Raw genomic sequence first — 15,611 nt, forward strand, 5'->3', positions numbered from 1 at the left:
TAAAGGTTCTTTCTGAACTCTAGTGGTATATATTGAGGTTCTTGAACTCAACTGGTAAAAACATGGCTCTCCATTATGTTTCATACACTAATTAGAATGTTAAATCATGTGGCAACTTTGTATCAACTAAAAAAATATGAAAATTGTTGTTCCCACATCAAAGGAGTCTAGGAAACACCACGAAAATACCAAAATAACCTCATCGACAGTTAACTGCCGATGGATTTTAACCGACGGCAATTAACTTCCGATGAAAATTGAGGTTAAATTTGTCATTTCATGGTGTTTCTTAGCCTTGTTCAAGGTGTAAACAACCATGTTAAAAAAATATGCCATTTACCTTAAAATCTCGTCTAATGTTATTGGACCATTTTCTATTCAATCAACCCTCTCCTTGATGTTTGTCCAAGTCATAAACCTTGTGAAATAATGGCATAGACCGTCTTTCCGTTTTTTCTATTGTGTTTAATTGTATGTTTATTTTATCGCATTTAGTTATCATTTTTTTGAAATATCCACAATCCGATAAAGATTTAACTTATACTGTTCTTATTGTAGTGAAATATTATAACCGAATTTAACTTTTTTTAAATTAAAGATTTAAATATTATAATGAGGTTAAAATTGTAATTGCAATAGTTTAAATGAAGGGCAGGATTGAAAGAAAAGTACTACACCAACATCATGCATACCCTTTATATATATTTGCATAAGAAGTACATTTAAAGGAATGCATCTTCTTTTCAATTGTTCAAGCAAAAATTTACAAGTATATACAATATACAACAATTTTTTTTATCCTTTTTTCCTTAGGGGGGAAGAATCATGAATGCTTAATAGAACAAATAATTGAATTATGAATGGTTTATATCTCATCTACACCAATCATTAAAAAAATCGGAGAAAAAAATAAATCGAAAACCTGGGAAATCCTACGGCGATGACTAACAAACACTATCAAGGGCTAGGAGGAACAGTTGAATTAGTTTCAAGCAATTTTGTTGCATCTTCATCCATAGGTATTTTGCTCCAACCAGAATTTCTCATCGATAAAATTCTTGACCGTTCGAGTCCATTGCCTCTGAAGCCATTCATTCTTGATGACATCATTGGCATCACAAGAACTGAAGATGCATTTATAGTATCCTCCCCAAAACCAAGAGATAGTGCACAAGAAGTCTGCAAATAGACAGAAACTTGGATTGTTACTTATCGAAACTGATAGCATCGGACAAGAATGTTAATGCAGCCAGTCATAATGATATACCTTTGCCTTGACCAGAATATCTGTAATCTTTATCAAGACTCCCTTGACAAAAGATCTCGCGTCTTTGCTGTGTGCTTCTTCGGACGATGCTACTAGCCTATATCAGATAAAACAGTATTGGCATTAGTGAAAGTCGCCCATAATAAGCAACATGTGCTTAAGCATCACGACGAAATCAAATTGTGTTTAAAAAAAATTGACGTTTTTCTTCTTAAAAGATCAAAGCAGAAGAGAAGAATATACTAGAAGTTTCTTAACAGATATTTTGATGATAACGATAATATAATAGTACTTCAATCATTTAGTTTCCTTTCAGGGACGTCTTTTAAATATGATAATTGTTCACTTTTGGTAGTTAAACATTTCGTATCATACCTCTTTGTTTCTGTTGAAATGGCAGGAGACACTACGGAATCCAAAGAACTATCTTTAGTCTCGGAAACTGAAACATTTAGAACAAGTTACATATTAACCTTTGAATACCTCGGTTTATAGTAAAACCTTAAAACAATTTTGTATTTATAATACCTTTTGATTCATCAGGTGCCAGCAAAGAAATACCAATGAACACACACATCATTCCAAGTATAAACATTGTTGTCCTTAACGTGTCAAATACCTGTTTTCATGAAGATAAGGTTTAGACGACACCTAAATTTATTATGAAAAAACATTCAGTATTTATCAAAGCAACGATACTAATATTCATCAAACAAAAATTAAAATAAAAAATAAAAGTTGTAGAAGTGATAGGTACGCAAATATGAATTAGAAAACTAATTTGAATTGATACTTCTTGAATGTGAAATAAGTAGAAGAACATTGTTGTCCTTAACAGAAAGCATACTAGGAGGTTCCGGAAGGATGTCTACTTATTAAGAATAAACGGAGTTATGGAGCAGTTATTAGCCGCATACCTCACCTAGCAGGCATGCAGTCAAGTTCATGTTCTTCAAAATTTTGCCGCTATTCATTAGAAAAATCCTATCGAGTTTACGTTCTTCGTAATTTTACGACTACTTCATAATAATCAAAGTTGGTTTCAACCATCTGAACAAAACTTACAAAGTTAAAATTAAAATAAAAGTACAGTTAAGAATCATCATGCAAGGTTCGTCAACAATCCATATTGCCGTGTCCCATTTGCATCCCTAAAATTTTCAATCTATAATCCTAGTTAACTCAATGAATTTAGAAAAGTATTTAATATACCCTTTAATAGTGTACTTTCCTAATATACCCTTTAATATTTCTCATATTAAGTTATCTAAAAAAACATTTTCATAAAAAACTCACTAATACATTTGCCAGTGTATTGTGTATATCTTGGCCTGATTACATGTAATTGCATATTGAATAGTTATACAAACTGATAGTTTCACTAGTATAGAAAAATCGAAAAACAGAGATGATAGAAGGATAGGGGACAAAACCATACATTCAGACCTGGGCGAATTCATGGGCACCTGTGTTATCTCTTTTCCTAACTGAATTCGTTCCCAGTAACTAACTACCTACTCTGCTAAACCCCCTATTTATAGTATTTCAATTTCATTTACAATTAGTTATCGCACTTCTTATGACTCCTCTTCACAAATGCTTTCGTAGCTGCCGTGTACCTATAAGTACTTCTCCATAAAACGTTCACCTTGTCCTCAAGAGGAAAATAAGGTCTTTTGTAAGGCCTCAAAAGATTCCCATAGTTGTCACAGTCCGGAGATATGCCGATTTAATCAGCAGCTCACTGACTATTGTCTTGAAGAGCAAGGATGTCTTCCAATTCCGTCGGTCCCAGGAAATAGCAACATATAAGCCCCTGATCCTACCTTCGCTAGCACCTCTAATGGATTGTAAAAACGAGGGCTTGACCTCTCATTCCTGAATGTGCCAACGATTGCTACCTCAACTTGCTATAACAGTATGGTACCTAGGAAGTATACACACAGACATGGCTGAATTTTTAAACACCCCATATTCTCTTCTAGCCGAATTCTTACTCAGAAACTACCTCCCAACCTACTTTGCTGACCCCCTATTTGTTGGGGAATACTAGATCGCTGCTAATGACAGGTATGTAGTGACTCACTTTTCACATCTCTTCCAAACAACACCACCCTTTCGTAACTGCCACATCTACCAATAACACTACCAAACCAAGTATTTTGAAATTATTTCAGCGATGATATGGAAGTCGAGTTTTTGCATGATATGTTTCTCTCAATTTCATATCTTGAGTTACTAAGCGACATATTTTAATATTACAAATACAATGGGCTTAATCTGTCAGCTAAATATAATTCACCAAAGTAAGAGTAGACTTATGAATTTTAGGTTCTTAAATATATATCCTAAGGGAGTCCATTTCATCAAAGTAGGAGTAGATAATTTTTCCATAAGTTTGATTTTAACTTCTTCGAGTGTCCGTGGCAAGGAGAAGCTATAAATGTACAGATTGAGAAGATTAAATAAGTTTATAATATGTATAACTAGACGTGAAATTACCTGATATTCCTGAAAATATATAAATCCTGTACAGATTGAGAAGAATGTCCATGCTATTTGAAACATGGGAACAATAAGAATTGCATCGAACATGGATAGTCCTTCATTCAACCTAGTCATCTGCAAAATTAGAAAAGTTTATCAGATCAAAACATCTGCAAACATTTATGAAGGTCCTAAGAATTTTTTTTACCGAAAAATAGGCCTTACCCAAAATCCAGCAGTACTGAGAAATAAAAGAAGCATGGAATACGTGAACCAGCTGTGCAGCTGATAGCCATTAGACATAGCCAGTCGTAAGAGGTTAGAACTGCCAAAATGAAGTTGCCATTAGGAATAAAGTACACAGTCATTGTTATTGCGTCATGAACTACTAAGCACTGACACGAACACCAAGACACTGACACATCCGTAAAAAATTTGAAAAATTAATTAATTAAATGTAATCATGTGTCGGTGTCGGTGTCGTATAGACGCGTCGGACACCGGAGACACTTTCCATCAAAGGTGTCGGTGCTGCAAAGGTCATGAAGCATGACAGCGTGTCAGAGTAGCAGACTTACAGTGATTTGGCGAACAACACTGAGCATGAACCTATAGCCCCCGAAACTACAGCATATGAAAACGGCAATAGCATACCCCAAATGGGTTTGAGGTCATGTCCTGATATAGCAAGCAGAAGTTCACCTCGCCTGCACATTTCACATTTTAATCAAAACGATTTTTATTTTGTTGAATTGAACTAATAACAAATAATTAAATCTTAGCCGTTACTTGTAAATGGAGTGATGCAAGACGACAATTACAATCAAAGCTAGAAGGTACAGAAGGAACGCGACATTGGTATATTTCTCTGTCAACTGCTCTGGAGTATATACTGAAACACAAGCAGACCGTCACATAAATTAGTTTGCACCATTGAAATGAGCATTTTTTCTCTTAATGATAATATGACTTTTTTTTTTGAAGCTTAATATGGCTATCAGCTTAATTAACATATGAACATTGATTTCACAAGGACACATAGAATCAATGTTTTGATTGAACTATGAAATACGTTACATACCAGGTGATTGGTGATTTCCAAACGCAACTAGAAAAACATTTCCAAGAACAATGAAAGCTGTGGCAACCAATACCCTGTTTAAAGGACAAATATTAAATTAAGCCACAAGGATTTACATTGGTAGAACAATTTTGGTGAAAAGGAAAAATGAAACAGTAATCTCAATTCAAATTTGACATACTTGACTGTCACCATTTTGTTCAACACAAAGTAAGCGAATGCGAGGTTAGATACAAATTGAACAGATCCCAAAGCTGCAAGAAGTGACTGCGGAGGAAATAGAAGACATAGGTAATCAGAAGAAAAGGCATTACATTGCATACATCAAATGAACTTTTTTTTAAGGCTATGAAGCACTGACACGAACATCGGACACGACACTGACACGTCGACACCATAGTATTTTAAGAAAACGACATAATTGAATGTATTCACATGTGTCGGTGTCGGTGTCGGTGTCGTGTCAGACATTGAACATGCCTTCGATCAGAAGATTTGGTGCTACAAAGTTTTAAAATTTCATTAAAAAATAATGTAAAACTACTGCACACTACAATCATAAAATTACATATGTTAGGAAAAACATCCAATAAGTATCGTGGAATGGAAACATACCTGAGCAGCATAGCCAAAGGAAATGAAATTAAGGCAATTTCCAAGAAAGAAAAATAGGATACCTGCATATCAAAATTTATACAACCAAAAACAAGAATCAGCAACATGGTTAAAATGTGAAAAATCCACATACATATATGCAATTACACCATACCGATTCTCCAACTCTGAAAGTATATAATAGGCTTCAGAGTCAACTTTCCATGTACCCCATCACTTCCAAGTAAATGTCTTTCTCTCTGCGAAAAAATTAACATAGTCTATTCATTCATGTTTCCAGACTAATTTGATATTGCAACTTAAAAGAAATAATTAGAGGGTTCTGTCATTGTTGCAAGAAAGCAGAAATTGTGCAGATTGCAAATTAATATTGGCATTCAAAGAAGTCACATGACATGAACAAAAATCGGTTGGAATCAAATGTTACAAAATGTTTCAGTGCTTTACTTTAAGGGTATGTTTGGATGGATAGTTTCGGAGATAGAGTTTTGATATATATTTGAGATTTTAATTTTTTTGAAAGAATAGCATGATAGATTATCATATAACAATTAAATCTCACTTAATTCAACTTCAGAAATATTTTAAAACTTCCTTAGTTTAGAACAAAAGATAATTCCTCCTCTCCCCTACTCCCAAAAATCCTCCATCCAAACATACCCTTATAATGTTGAAAATCAATGTCACATTTAAGTGCTTTTTAGTCACAAGTGCTTTTTTGTCCCTCCTAATCCAAAAGATATACCTCAGCACCTTATTCACAACATTGCTATCAAAATTAATGATGTAAGAAGATACAAATGAGGTAAAAAAAACTATGCATTAACCAATTGATTAACTCGAGAATTATCTTGTAAGCTGAAATCTTATAAGGAATACGTTACAGCAACACCACCAACAACCAAGTCTTATTCCACCAAGTAAGGTTGGTTACATCAATCAAATGACACCACAATGTTCTGTTATATATAATATCTCTATCCAACCCAATAATCTCTGTCTTAACAGTTCCTTTTAAAGTATTTCAAGTTCTTCGTTTACCCCTACCAATTTCAATACTCTCTATCTGATCGACTCTACTTTCTATAGGTCTTCTCTCCAAATGCCCAAACAACCTATACTGAGTTTCCCATCATCGTTTCTACAATATGTGCCATCCCAACACTCTAGTCTAGTCTTACCAACGCAATATTCGTCTCAATATTCATCTCATGTTTGTTTTCTACTTCCCAACACTCCGTCTCATTCAACATTGCGAACTTACAGTTGTAAGATAAAAAAATTCCCTTTAATTCGAACGGTAGTTTTCTACCATCACATAAAACACCTGAGAACCATTCAGCTTGAACTCGATGATTTGCACCTCCTTCTATTTCTCTGTCATTTTATACTGTGGACTCGAGATACTTTACCCGTGTCACTTGTGGTATATGATCTCAAAACCGTGCGACCGTGCATATACATACATAAAAGTACATCACAAACGATTCAAAGATGAAAACAACGACTTAAACCATACCTCATTGTGTCCTAATTTGAGAAGATTGGTCCCAAAGTTTATAGCAATACTACCAAAAAGGTTGATGAAAGCTCCAACAACCCACTCCCCCATGGATAAAAGATGTTGTACCACAAAACAGACACCACATGCAGCACAAAATTTGATTAAACTTTCCAACACAACCTAGCTCTCAAATTCTTCACACAAAGTTGATTTTGCAACCTTAATTGTTGTATTGTATCAACACCAAGCGAAACCAGTTTCAAAACAACGCTATAATCCTGTTTCATTAACAAACATAAATCAAATAATTAAACCAAAATCCATAAACCTTAAAAAATGTAATCAAGTACTAATTAATTAATTATTCACTTAAAAATTGTTCATTGACTAATAACCTCATTAAATAGTTATTATTTTCCATATAAAAACACAAAATAATTTGATCAAAAAAGGGAATAAAAAAAAAATCAGAGAATCAACAAAATTGCAAAATTTGAAGACACAAATCTAACTAAATCAAAAACAACAAAAACCCAATTGAAATAAAACCTAGATCTACTAAATTTGTAGGAAAAAAAATCAAATTTTTCTAAAAAAAAAAAAAGAAAAAACAGATCCAAAGAAATTGCATTGTGTATGAAATGATGAATTACCTGAAATTGAAATTGAAATTAGGTTAGCGTGAAATTGAAATTGTGATGTTGGGTTGGGTTGGGTTGAATTGAATCGAAGGTGAATGAGAATTTTGAATTCAAAGGGAAAGAGAAAATAAGGGTTTTAATAATAAATGAATAGAACTAGAAAGATTAATTAATTTTAATTAAATTAATTAATCAATGAGTTAATTAAATGAGCCAAAAAAAAAAATAAAGAAGAATTTTCTTGGTCCAAAAAAGAGGTTAGTTTCGAGAAGAAGAAAGGAAAGAGAGAAGAAGTTATGGTGTCAACGTTGTTGAAGTACAAACAACGTGTGACTTTTGACCAACCGTGTTTACCGCCGTCGTTTAATTTTGGTCAATGTTTTCATTTTCAACTTACTTTTACATTTATTTATTTATGTATTTAAAATAAGATTAGATTGGATTATTATTATTAAGAAAATGCTAGTGAGTGTCTTAAGAGTTAAGACACTTTTTAAAGATTGTAATTTTTTATTTCTTCAAAAAAAAAAAAGATTGTAATTTTTTATTTAAATTTATGCATTAATGTTAGAATTTTTTATGGGGTTAACTTGTGTTCTTAAGGCAGTTAAGAAACAAAAATTAGAAATAAAATCTTGAAAATTGTGTATAAAGAAGAACAACTTTTATCATCATATAATAATCTTCTTCAAAATCTTCATCAAACTAAAAATAAAAATAAAAAAGAGCAAAATTAAAATTTCACATTGAATTTTCAATCAACTTTCATACATATCATCTTTAATAAAAGACATCAACAAAATTTCAAACTAAATGAAACTCAGGTATTGAATCTCATTCATCAAAGTTGAATCCCACAAGTGATAGCCAAAGTTGATTCCCATTTATAGCACAACTTCTAAAATATTTATTGTTCTCAACAAAAACACAAGTTTTCATCAAATTTCAACATCTCATGAAGTTCTAAAGAACAATACGATACAATGCAAAAACTTTCCTCTCACCAGTCACCAAGTCACCAGTTCTCACACATTTGATGCGCAATAGATGAAAGAAAACAAATGCTAATATTGTACATAAAGCCGAAAAGAACATTGTCGCCGTGAAGATTCAGTTGACAGAGACATTGTATTATATATGTAGCGTCAAGGTTACAACTTCGGATTCCCCACTTATTCACTTTAAAAAGATGGAATTATAGTCACTAGACTAGTTGATAAGAAAAAGACCATCAAAGAATTAATGACAAACAATGAGAATACATTATTCATTTTATTAATGCTACTACTTTTTGTGTTTCTATTTTTCCTTTCAGAATAGCTGCAAAATTAAGACATGTGATGGAAAGTGAACAATATAGCAGGGGATGAATAAATTTCACTCACAAGAAATAATAAATAAATTCTTTGTATAACATTTACAAATGATGAAATTTTAAAGCCGATACATGTAATGAAATATCAAAAATTGCACACATTCAAGACATCAACGTCGATTAAAATTCAAGTTCGGTATTTTAAATGATTAAGCATGGTTGCGATGAATGCGGGGAATCCAATTCCCATTAGGATCTGATTTATATGTACAAACACAAATATTGTTAATTCCCATTAGGATCTGATTTTTATGTACAAACTCAAATATTGTTTGGTAACTCACATAGTAACTAGCAAACCATTACCCCTATAAACCATAAGGTTGCGCTCAAAACCATCCATCTAAACCCTGAGATAAATTGGTCTTTTAAACTCTATAAAAAAAAAATAATAATAACGAATGAAATAACAGGACTAAAAATGCACGACTACGCTTGATATTGCAAATCATAAAAATCTGTAATAACCAGATTGCAAAACATGTTCACAAATATTTCAACAAGAGTAAATTGATATAGCCAAAATCCAATGTTTGTAGCAATGTATCCTCCAACATATATGTTAGAGCTTTGATTAAACACTGCAACAATTTTTGGAAACCACTGCAACAATTAAAATACATATTGGCTTTTTGTCACAAAATAAACTACCATGCCTCACCATATTTTTCCCTCCACCGCAGCAGTCGACCATTAAAGGAAATATATACTATAATATTATACATAATTACCAATGTAGATAAATACAGTGCGAATCTTGTGATGTTCACAATGTATCCTTTCTTTTGCGAAGGAAATTCCAATATTCGTTCAGCTTGTGATCATGTGGTACAACTTCATCCCACTTGCCTGTACAAAATATCGCATATGCATCCGCCGCATACCTGATTAAAAGATATAACCGATATCAATCAATGTAAAGAAAAGATAATATTTAATGTCACGTAAGTTAAAAAAAAAAAAAAGCCTAATTACAATTTTCGTTGCTATAGTTTGAGTTATATGCAATTAACGAAATATGGACCTACCATCAGTTGTGTTTCACATAAATCCTAAGTCTACTTTTTTATAAAAATATTTGAGGATCGACGATGGATTTGAGATATAAAGTTTAAAAGCAAGAAATTTGAATTTTTTTTGTAGATATAGAGAGTGAGCAACCATGTTCGCTTGCCTCTGAACAAACTTAACCTCAAAGTCACAACTCAAGATAGAATACGTCAACAACTTCACTAAACTCAGAAACGTAGTCTCTATATCAGCACAGATAAAACAGATAGCATTACTCGGAACATGTGAATTAGCCAAAAAAGTCATACTATTAATTCCCAGTTCTTGCACCCAGCAGACAGCTTTCAGCAACATATCAGTCTCACCTTCTGGCACACTGAATTCAAGTTGGCACCACCCTGTAAGAACCTTAACAAACTGCCAGCATTTATAACTCATCATCAGCCCTTCATTACGGAAAAAGCCAAGATCAACCGCACATGTATAATCAGCTTGCAAGGTACTGTGACTGCTAGACACACTGTTGCTGCCTAAAGATCTGTGACTGTCCAGAGGTGAAATCCCTGCATGCAATTGTACTGCTCGCCATTCTGCAAACACAGCCTGTGTCGCGCCTACAATCTGAACCGGAGGCATGTGTTTGAGGTTCCAGATTCACTCATTTTGATTATGCAAAATTACCCAAATTATTATTAATACATGACACACAATCGCCTCTTCACACGCACACACATCCAATAACACAACACTCAATAATGTGTCGTTATTAACACACGACTCACAATCACCTCTTATTCTGCAGGCGGTTTGGACAAGGGAATGCCGTTCCTGCAACCTTTATCCCATCGGTAAGCATTTTCTCCAAATCCGCTAGATAAGAATATAGATTTTCAGAGGGACATGGGTCTACCACAACCTCCGCCACTCCCCTTGCACATAGCATTTCTTTTCATTCATCAATTCTTGCATCACAAATATGTAGCCCGACCTACTGTGTATTTACCATGTAATTCTGCATTCCATATCACTATGTCATCTTGATCTTCCAAAAATAAAGGGATAGATGTGATAGCTTCAGACATAGGGTCTTGTATGACCTTCACCTTTATACATCCCCTATTCACCATCTAGCCTTCAATATTCTAGCAACCAAAATATCCGACTTGCATAGCATATTCCACCCTTGCTTGGTTAACATGGCTAAATTGAACATCTTTGAGTCATGAAAATCTATCCCTCTCTTAGCTTTGGGACATGATAGTCTCTCCCAAGCCAACCACCGAATTCCTTTGCTCCGATTACCTCCTCCCCACCAAAAAGCATTAAGCATCTTCTCCGCCAAAAAGGGTTTTTTGTTTTTAGTTAAAGTTGATATTTTAATTGTTAAATTTTAAGTTAAAAAATGTTTAAATCAATTTTAAAAATTCAAATTGTACATTTTTCAATTGATTATAATAATTTGAGGGTTTTAAAGAGATGAAAAACTATGAATGGACTAAAATCACTAAAAAAAACTAGAGGAACCAAAATTACACATAGCATAAAATACTAGAGGGAACAAAATTGTAATTTAGCCTAAAAGTAACTTTAAAAGTGAAAAATTGACATAAAAAATGTTAATAAAAGAGCACACATACTTGCCAACACTGTGCAGTTCAGTAACATAGGTCCAAGTCTCAGTTAAGTATTCACGAGAAAAGCGTTGCAAACTTGCTGACCTTTTCACTTGAAGACCTAATGTCCTTATTACCTCTTCTATTTCCTCTCTTCTTACTTGCGTACAAGTTTCTGCGTCTGGACATAACTCGAAAAAGTTATCTAAAACTTGTTTTGCCTGCATTTTGCAAAATAAGAAGCTAACTCAAAATAGGATATACAAAAGTAGCAAAGCAACACAAAGACAAGATCTTTTAACAAGAGCAAAAATGCAACAGTTGTCAACGACACGCAAGATGTTGGGACAAAAATTTACCCGTTTCCTAATTTAACATATTCTCAAACCATGTATCCACCTCATTTGACATTACTCAAATCATGTCATGATTGAATAAAATATCAGCACTCTTTTGAGACATTCATAGATTATAGATAAAGTCACTCCAAAAAATTGCAAATGGTACATTCTAATAACATCAGAAAAGAAATAAAGCCATCAACAAGCTTATAATAGAAGCAACAGGAAGATGGAAATAACATGTTTAAACTGATAAAGAAAAAAATAATATCCGCAAAAGCATACCTCAACAGAAATTGTATAACTTATTTCCTCCTCTTTAGTATATTCTTTTATTCGAGTGTGATCATGTATAGGACAGTTATGGATATGTGTGGTAGTTATGGGACAAGGGAGGGAGGATTCGATCAATTGGATTAATAATTAGGAAACAACCTTGTAACTACATTAACATTATTTCTCTGAATTTCTATGATATAATCGTGTATGACTCTTGTAATAAAATTGAAGTCCTCTGTTTGACATACTGTAACAGAGTTTGTTTGCATTACATTATGTTCAGTAGACACCAATAATGTTAGATATTGACACAGAGAGTTTCTAAATTATTCTATCATTAGATACCAGTTATTACAAAAAATTCCATTAATTGTAAGCTGCCACTAAATCCAAAACTGAACTGTTCGGAATATGATATTTCCATTAATACTCCCTCCGTCCCTTAATGTAACCACCCATTTGATTTTATTTTTGTCCCTAAATGTAACCCCCTTTTCAAATTACTAGATGCATTTATTACTTTTTTCCTAAACATACCCCTAATTAATACTACTAATTTGTCTTGAAATATGAATAGTCAAATTTATTACACAAACAAACAAAGGACAGTTTGGTAATATCAATACACAAAACAGACACATTAATTACACTGACAACTTTTCTTAAGAAATGTGAAAAAAGCAAAGGGGGGTTACATTAAGGGACGGAGGGAGTACTATGCTGCCATTATATCCAAAACGGAACTGTTTTGAAAATGTTGGGCACTGTTTGGTAACAAATCAAGAGTCTGCTAAAATCCTAATACATTATCCTTCTTTACTTCTAAATTACGAATTTACAATTAATATTTTACATGCTGGAAATTTTTCTACAGAACTACAAAAAGGTTATCATGTGTAAAAGTGTAGCGATATGTGCAAATGCAATAAAACCTGTCCAAACAGAGTATTGCAGAGCAGAATTCACGTTCAATTATAAGTCTTTAAAAAAGAGAAAAAGGCCGCCACTGTGCTACTGTTCTTCTTTACGATGAATTCAAAATGACTCAAAAGGATTTTTATTTTTTATGTTATCTTGTGTTTTCTAATATTCAATAAAACTCAACTGATGCAAACGGTTTGCACCTCTTTCAACATGTAGTCATCAACAAGCTTCTAACAGAATCAGCAGTTCAGCACCAAATTCTTAATCATAATTTCGTAAGCAAGACCTCAAGAAGATAAATTTCAAATATGACATTATAGCAATACAATCCGAAGACGATTAACAGTTTAGAAAGCCAAAACAACAAACAATAGTAGTAAACCATTGTAAAGCAAATCAGAAACAATATTCATTAATCTATAAAATAGAAAAATACAGTATCATAATAAAGTCAGGACCGACAGTAAAACATCAGCATAAAATACAAGGGATGCGATAAAGAAATACGTCGATGAATGTACCTGTTTTCCTTGAGTGCGGTTCAAGAGTATACATATAGCAATCACCCTCCATGGATCATGGAAATGAAACTCTTGAAGGAGACGCTTTTTAACGAGAGGAGGTGTAGAACGTGGAGGCACCCAATTATTATCCGGTGTTTTCCTTTTGTAAGCCTCCCTGCATCTATCAGCCTTAAGAAAAGGTTTAGTTTTTCTTTTGGATTTCATAGGCTTTTCAACTTTCGGTCTCTTTCGAGAGTCATTGAAAATCTTAGGAGGAAGTTCACTGTTCTTAACACACTCTCTGAGACTTGACACTTTTTCACTCTGATACCTAAACTGTTCTAAATCTTCAATGTTCTTCGTAGAACGAGACATGATCCTCTGTGGATGCTCCACTTTACACTCTTCTTCGACTTTATGAAAATAACGAGACAAGACCCTAACTTTACTCTCTTGTTCAACTTCACTCTTTGTAAGATGATTTCGCTTATACGCATACTTACTGAAAGGATAGTCGACGTACGCAAACTCATTGTAATGGTTACTTTCCATTCTCCCTGTGTAACAACAGAAAAATAAAAAAGAAAACTAAAAAAATTACCCAACAGGTAAATAGAGGCCGAGCTCAGGAGCATCGACATTTCTGATCGAAAACATGCCAGTCTCCAGCTACAAACATAACAATTACATTGTAATTGTGTTATTTTCTCAAATCATTTCTGATCGAAAACGTGTATCGGTGTCGAGGTACAAACAAACGTACTAATTACATCAAATAAGTTACTCCCTCCGTCCCGGTATAATTGACCTACTTTGGTTTTTCACACAGATGAAGAAAAGTGTATAAATAAAGGGGAAAGTGGAATATATTGTATTGGGAATGATAAAAGTAGTATTATTTAGTGTTATATTGTATTGGGAATGATGAAAGCTGTATTGAAAATTGAAATGTGTCAGTTATTTTGGGACACTTTTTTTTAGAAAATGGGTCAGTTATTCCGGGACGGAGGGAGTATTTCGTATCAGTGTTTGATAAATGGGTCGGAAATGCAATAACCGAAGAATAGAAAGAAAAACATGAGAGAGAAATCACTACCTGATAAATGGATCCTGTCACCGCCGGTCGAAAATGCTTAGCGACCCGGAAATGAGCATGGGTCGGGTCGGAAATGGAGAGATAGAGAGAGAGCGCGCGCTGTGTAAAGGGCGGCTGCAGTGAAATGGAGAAATGAGAAATGAAAGGCCGTATGGTTTGCTTTAAGAACGAGAACCTTACCTACCTACCTACTAACCATTTATTTTCTTTTTTAACTTTTTTATTTTTCCCTTCAAAAAAAAAAACTTTTCGAATTTTTATTTCTATGTAATTTTTTTTTTCCCTTTGTTGCTAAAATCACCTTTTTAATACCCAATGACACTTACTTAGATGAGATGACACATTTATCTTCTAATTTAACCAAGATATTGAGTTTGAATCCAGTCTTAGATATTCAACAACATTTAATTTTTTTAAAGAGTTTGTCGTCCATTTGAATCCCACAAGACTCGAAGGATTAGTCTCCCCAAATCGCCCACGAGATACCCGGTTTACACAACAAAAAAAATAATGAACTTTTAATTTCAATTTTCACAAACCTACGATTTTAATCCTTTACTTTTAAAATAACACAATTTGGCCCTCCCTATCTCTAACTCTTTTGCAAAAATATTGGTCCTCTTTAATTTTGATCAAGTTAATGTATACTTGTACATATATTTAACTTAGTCAGACACGTGTGTAATTTTTTATTTCTAAAAAAAATAAAATATGTTCATTATTGATTGAATTAAAATAATTAAAAAAGAAAAACTCTTATTTTTTTCTCTCTTCTTGTCCAAATTAAATGAGAAATAATATTTTGACAACCACTTTTTGACAACTTTTGGACAATTTTCTCTCTCATACTCACATGATATTGTTATCCTCTCTC

The 15,611-nt window shown here is 33.3% G+C and overlaps 2 protein-coding genes across 3 annotated transcripts; both read right to left on the reverse strand.

The window, feature by feature from the left end:
- Positions 1-657: 657 nt before the first annotated feature.
- Positions 658-7,905, reverse strand: LOC146913749 (magnesium transporter, putative (DUF803)). Its single transcript, XM_085716962.1, has 14 exons — positions 7,608-7,905; positions 6,970-7,232; positions 5,605-5,689; positions 5,451-5,512; positions 5,017-5,102; positions 4,836-4,909; positions 4,544-4,646; positions 4,333-4,461; positions 3,980-4,079; positions 3,770-3,889; positions 1,796-1,886; positions 1,643-1,709; positions 1,268-1,364; positions 658-1,179 (listed from the first exon to the last, which is right to left on the reverse strand). Exons 2-14 carry the CDS (start codon positions 7,060-7,062, stop codon positions 958-960), a joined length of 1,329 nt encoding a protein of 442 aa, XP_085573088.1. The 5' UTR covers positions 7,063-7,232; positions 7,608-7,905; the 3' UTR covers positions 658-957.
- Positions 7,906-9,377: 1,472 nt separating this feature from the next.
- LOC146913750 (methyl-CpG-binding domain protein 4-like protein) lies at positions 9,378-14,919 on the reverse strand. 2 transcript variants are annotated; one of them, XM_085716963.1, is made up of 4 exons: positions 14,738-14,919; positions 13,660-14,198; positions 11,619-11,815; positions 9,378-9,854 (listed from the first exon to the last, which is right to left on the reverse strand). In XM_085716963.1, exons 2-4 carry the CDS (start codon positions 14,191-14,193, stop codon positions 9,737-9,739), a joined length of 849 nt encoding a protein of 282 aa, XP_085573089.1. In that variant the 5' UTR covers positions 14,194-14,198; positions 14,738-14,919; the 3' UTR covers positions 9,378-9,736. The 2 variants fall into 2 exon arrangements, with proteins under 2 accessions (XP_085573089.1, XP_085573090.1); XM_085716964.1 differs by having other exon boundaries at positions 13,660-14,310; positions 14,738-14,863.
- Between the last annotated feature and the right edge of the window lie 692 nt (positions 14,920-15,611).

Source organism: Medicago sativa, chromosome 6, assembly GCF_051527215.1.
Source record: "Medicago sativa cultivar Bolivia chromosome 6, Bolivia_mono, whole genome shotgun sequence".
NCBI lineage: Eukaryota > Viridiplantae > Streptophyta > Magnoliopsida > Fabales > Fabaceae > Medicago > Medicago sativa.

Coding starts and splice junctions, on each gene's coding strand:
- LOC146913749 (XM_085716962.1), bottom strand. CDS start 7,062: ATGGGGGAGTGGGTTGTTGGAGCTTTCATCAACCTTTTTGGTAGTATT. Junction 5,103..5,450: donor CCTTTGGCTATGCTGCTCAG/GTATGTTTCCAT, acceptor TTTCCTCCGCAG/TCACTTCTTGCAGCTTTGGG. Junction 4,462..4,543: donor TTGCATCACTCCATTTACAA/GTAACGGCTAAG, acceptor TGAAATGTGCAG/GCGAGGTGAACTTCTGCTTG.
- LOC146913750 (XM_085716963.1), bottom strand. CDS start 14,193: ATGGAAAGTAACCATTACAATGAGTTTGCGTACGTCGACTATCCTTTC. Junction 11,816..13,659: donor ACCGCACTCAAGGAAAACAG/GTACATTCATCG, acceptor TGCAAAATGCAG/GCAAAACAAGTTTTAGATAA. Junction 9,855..11,618: donor GAACTGCACAGTGTTGGCAA/GTATGTGTGCTC, acceptor TCTTTTAATCAG/GTATGCGGCGGATGCATATG.